This window comes from Oratosquilla oratoria, chromosome 16, assembly GCF_046742065.1.
Source record: "Oratosquilla oratoria isolate Oo_2021 chromosome 16, ASM4674206v1, whole genome shotgun sequence".
Lineage (NCBI taxonomy): Eukaryota > Metazoa > Arthropoda > Malacostraca > Stomatopoda > Squillidae > Oratosquilla > Oratosquilla oratoria.
This window is the reverse complement of record NC_134792.1, coordinates 36,311,035-36,316,034: the sequence shown is the minus strand read 5'-3', so window position 1 is coordinate 36,316,034 and position 5,000 is coordinate 36,311,035. Positions and strand designations below refer to the sequence as shown.

The 5,000-nt window shown below is 34.0% G+C and overlaps 1 protein-coding gene across 1 annotated transcript in view; it reads left to right on the top strand.

Annotated features, from left to right (window-relative positions):
• The window catches only part of LOC143033887 (facilitated trehalose transporter Tret1-like), a 35,233-nt gene extending 33,304 nt beyond the window's left edge, over positions 1-1,929 (top strand). The window contains exon 10 of the mRNA XM_076199507.1: positions 692-1,929. Within this exon, the coding sequence (XP_076055622.1) occupies positions 692-868 (177 nt within the window). The 3' untranslated portion in view covers positions 869-1,929. The remainder of the gene's footprint in view (positions 1-691) is intronic.
• Positions 1,930-5,000: the final 3,071 nt, after the last annotated feature.

Genomic DNA, 5,000 nt, shown 5'->3' with positions numbered 1-5,000 from the left:
ATATATATATATATATATATATATATATATATATATATATATATATATATATATATATATATATGTATATATATATACATACCTACATATATATATATCTATATTATATATATATATATATATATATATATATATATATATATATATATATATATATCAGTGTAGGACAGTTTGTGTTGATGGTGCATAGTAGTTGGAAGTGAGGAGTAGTCATTGGTTGTCGGCTCTCCTCATGTGAAACAGCAGAGGAAATACGGTTGAATTTTATATAGAGAGATCCTCAGCTCAATCCAAAGAGAAATGTTAATCCCTCAGATGAAGGTGAAGGTGTTGACAGGTTATGAAGATGGGTGGCGTGGAGAGTATTTTCTCTGATGGGATCTTGTATGTTCATCACTTGCAGGTATCTATCATTGTTCATTCACAATGAAATGAAAATATAAAGAAAGAATTATTAGTATGCTATTGATAATGCAGTATTTCAATTTTCCATTTCATAATTTTTTCACTTTTCAAACATAGGTTTTATGAAGCTTGTTGAATTGACAAAAAGAATTCTATGTACGTTAGATTGAGTGTTGTATATATTCTCCTTAATCCAGCACACAAGAAACACGATTACTGTAAAAAAAAAAAAAATGTCAAGTATATCATGAATATAATAGAAAATTAATCTCCCTTTTCCTTTCAGCGTGCTTGGGGCGATTTCAGTGCATATTTCTTCTTCTGTGGTATAAATGCCCTTGCGTTTGTCTTCTGCTTTCTGGTTGTACCTGAAACTAAGGGCAAAACTTTGGAGGAGATTGGAGCTCAGTTCGGAAAGAAAGAAACAAAACCTTCAACAAAACTTGATGAGACATATACATAAAAAACCACTAAATCCTTCACTACTGATGAAGTGTGATGAATATAAATTAAGATCGTCTGATGGCAGCCAGAATGATATAAAGTGCCATCTGATATAGAACGGCTAAATAAAGATAAGTTATGATCTCTCCAACAAATAAGGTGTCACAGAGATCAACACAAAAAAGCCTGGTGGCAGCCAGACTTAAAAAAAAAAAAAAAAAAAAAAAGAACAGAAAATGGGGTCATAGTGTGTTGCTCCTGGGTTTGGGGTTAGGTCTCATTGCTCTGTATGTGTTGCAGGATGGCGTGGAGATGCAGAAGAATTACCTTATTTTAGTAAGAACTGCTGTTTCCTCATTGATGTGGTGGGACCTGAAGTCATATATATTGTAATCATCCCCATATAGTTATTTCTATTGTAAATGTACACTACCGTATGTATCAGGAAATGAAGAAGGTGGTCATGACACAGTTGGAAAATCCGAAGATACGACTACAGTATATACACTTGAAGGGCTTCGGATGTGACTCTCAACTGACGACCTGATTTGTCTTCTTTGCTTGTCCCATAGAAAATGGGGGCTGGAATAGCTACCTTTTGAGTGCATTGGGAATTATAAAAAGTAATTGAACCACCCGACTTGCCTTTCCCGTGCACATTTGCCTGCCAGCAAGCCTTGCAAGCCCTTGCCAGTGGCACCTGTCACTAGGCAGACTCCACCAATTTAAAGGCAAAGGTCAGTCGTCTCCCGCGTAAGTAGGGGAAACTGAAAAGGATACGCATAAGCTGAGTGAGAATGTGACCTCTTGAAATATGTGAGGGTTATAATCCTAAACAAGTCACACACCAGAATATGACACATCTGCAAAAGACAAAAGACACCAATGCTTAGAAGACATATTTACAATAAATGAATAGATAAATAGATAAAAGAAATGAATAGATAAATTCCCAGATGATGTCACCAGAGTTCAAAAGAAGGCTGCAAAGTAACCCTCTGGGGGGCTCTTAGTCAACCAGTACGGTCTAAACTCTAAAGGGACAATTACAAGCCAGTGCAAATGTCTTTCACTAAAGAAACCAAGAGACTGAAGATTCTGTCTTATTCTCTCTCTCTCTCTCTCTCTCTCTCTCTCTCTCTCTCTCTCTCTCTCTCTCTCTCTCTCTCTCTCTCTCTCTCTCTCTCTCTCTCTCTCTCTCTCTAAAAAGAAAGAAAAAAAACCAGACGTCAAGAACTGCGATTACAAAGGCGGAGCATGCCGACAGGAGACCTTTTGGTCCATATCTAGGTCGGATGCGAAAAAAATCTTAATAATAATAAATGAATAAATAGATAAAAACTATAATAATGTAAAGAACAAATAAAATACATAAATAAATGCATAGGTATAGTTGAATAATAAACAAACAGGTAAATAGTAAATAACAATAAATTGACATAGAACTAATAATAAATGAAAATCAAACAGACAAATGATAACAAAACAAAAACAAATAATATAGAATAAATTACAATCATTACAGCATCTTGCTTAGGTGCTTATCTAAATGATTCTTAAAGCTTCGAACTGAACTACATTGCACTACCTGCGCAGGAAGTTTATTCCATTAATTAACTATACGGTTGGCAAAGTTTTTTCTACCTACTTCCAAACTGAATTTATTTCCGGACAGTTTGAGACCATTATTTCTTGTCTGATTCTCATTCAATGTGAAAATTTTGTCAATTCTAATGTTGTCAATTCCCTCTAGAATTTTAAAGACCGGTATCAAGTCAACTCTGAGTCTACGCTTTTTTAGGGAAAACAGATTCATATGTTTTAGTCGATTTTCGTATGATCTATTTTTTGATATTTGGAATCAGTTTTGTGGCTCGCCGTTGTACTTTTTGTAATCTGTCAATGTCTTTAACTAGATTCGGTGACCATACGGAAACAGCTTGTTGATGAGTGATGGACTTTTGAAATCAAAAGATCGCGTAATCAGTCCTAGAATCTTATTTGCTTTCTCAGAGGCTGAAATATATATATATATATATATATATATATATATATATATATATATGTATATATATATATATACATATATATATATATATATATATACATATATATATATATGTATATATATATATACATATATATATACATATATATATATACATATATATATACATATGTATATATATATGCATATATATATATATATATGTATATATATATGTATATGATATATATATATGTATATATATATATGTATATATCATATATATTTATATGTATATATATATATATGTATATATATATGTGTACATATATATATATATATATATATATATATATGTATATATATATATGTATACATATATAGATATAGATATATATATATATATATATATATATATATATATATATATATATATATATATATATATATATATATATATATTGGGGTGGGGCATTCCGGTGAGAGAGTCTCCCTAATTAAGAACATAAGACTCCCAGATTCTTTTCCTTCTTTGCTTTTGTGATATTTTCCCCTGTATAATTCAATGGAGGTCTTTCCTTGCTTTACTTTGGCCAAAATCCATAATGTTTGCATTTGTTTCCAATGGATTTCGCTCTTCACTCTGGGTCTTCTTTAATTTTCTTAATCCTAGTATCGAGTAGTAGACCCTGTGCCAGAATTAGAAATGGAGAGAACGAACGGTTTGATGTTTAAAGGTGAGACTTTGACAAAGATGTGTTATGTCGCCATGGTTGTTCACTGTGTACATGGATGAGGTAGTGCGGGAGACAAATGTTAGGGTAATGGCCAGGTGATTAGAGTTGGTTAAAGAGAATGGAGAAAGATTGGAGATGAGCCAGTTGTTTGCTGACGATACTGCGATTGTAGTAGGATCAGATAAGAACAAAGTAATGTCGTAACACATTCGTAAAATTCAACAAGAACCCACTGTGTTGGATAATCATCTGTCATCTATTTCATTTCTTCTTATCCAACACAATGGGTTCTTGTTGAATCAGATAAGAAATTAAAGAAGTTAGTGACTGAATTTGGGAAGGTGTGCGAAAGGTGGAAGTTGAAGGTAATTATGGGTAAAAGCAAGGTGATGAGGTGTACAAGGGGAGAGGTTGGCAGTAAATTGGAAGTGAGTATTAAAGGAGAGAGACTGGAGGAAGTGAATAGCTCTAGATATTTGGGGGCGCATGCGACAGAAAAGTGGGGAGTGGAGGTGGAGGTAGAATGTAGATTAAGAGAAGTAAGTAATTGCCTAGGGGGACTAAAAATTGTAATGAGAAATAGGCATTTGGGAATGGATGCTAAGAGGAGATTGTGTGAAGGAATGGTTGTGCCAACGGCACTGCATGGGGCAGAAACATGGAACATATTAGAGGAAGATTTTAGTGGTTATGTGTGGATGATATTTTGACGCAGCCCGAAGGGATTTCCTTTTATCTTCTCTTTTTCTGCATAGGGTGACGGAGAGAAGGGGGGGGGGGAAGTCGCCGATTAAATAAAGCGGCCTTGCTATGGATGTGCTGTACCTTAATCTTGATGCACTGCTTCTGACCCAGAAATGGAGTATTGCGCACGATCGATCCATACGCCTTTTCCACTTCTCACCCAACACAAGGTCAAGATTAAATAGTTTTTGTTTTATTCTGTCAAGTTTCATATCCTTGACAAGATTACAGCTATATTTATCATTCTACAACTTATCTCGCCTGAGGTAAGGTCGGGCAGTTGCTCGAACAGGTAGTTTGGTGAGTCGTTTTCTTAATGTCCTCTCATATCGTGAGAACCATTTATTTTTACATATTTCACACGGATACGTAAATATACTTATATACCAATACATTCATGTAAGTATATATTGGTAAAATGACAAAAAATAGGAGAAATGGGCGATTGACGGAAGATATAACGACGAAAAATATATATATTGGAAATATCATTCACCCAAGTTCGAATCCGGTTCATTTTCGAATCCCGCCACAGTCATCTCAAATTATGACAAAAGATTTGATACATCTAGATTTTGCAAAAGCTTTTGATACTGTCTCCCACGAATGACGAACTAAATTATCATCACATGGAATAAGTGGTAGCTTAGTAAGTTGGACTAATATATAATTGGTCGAACGAT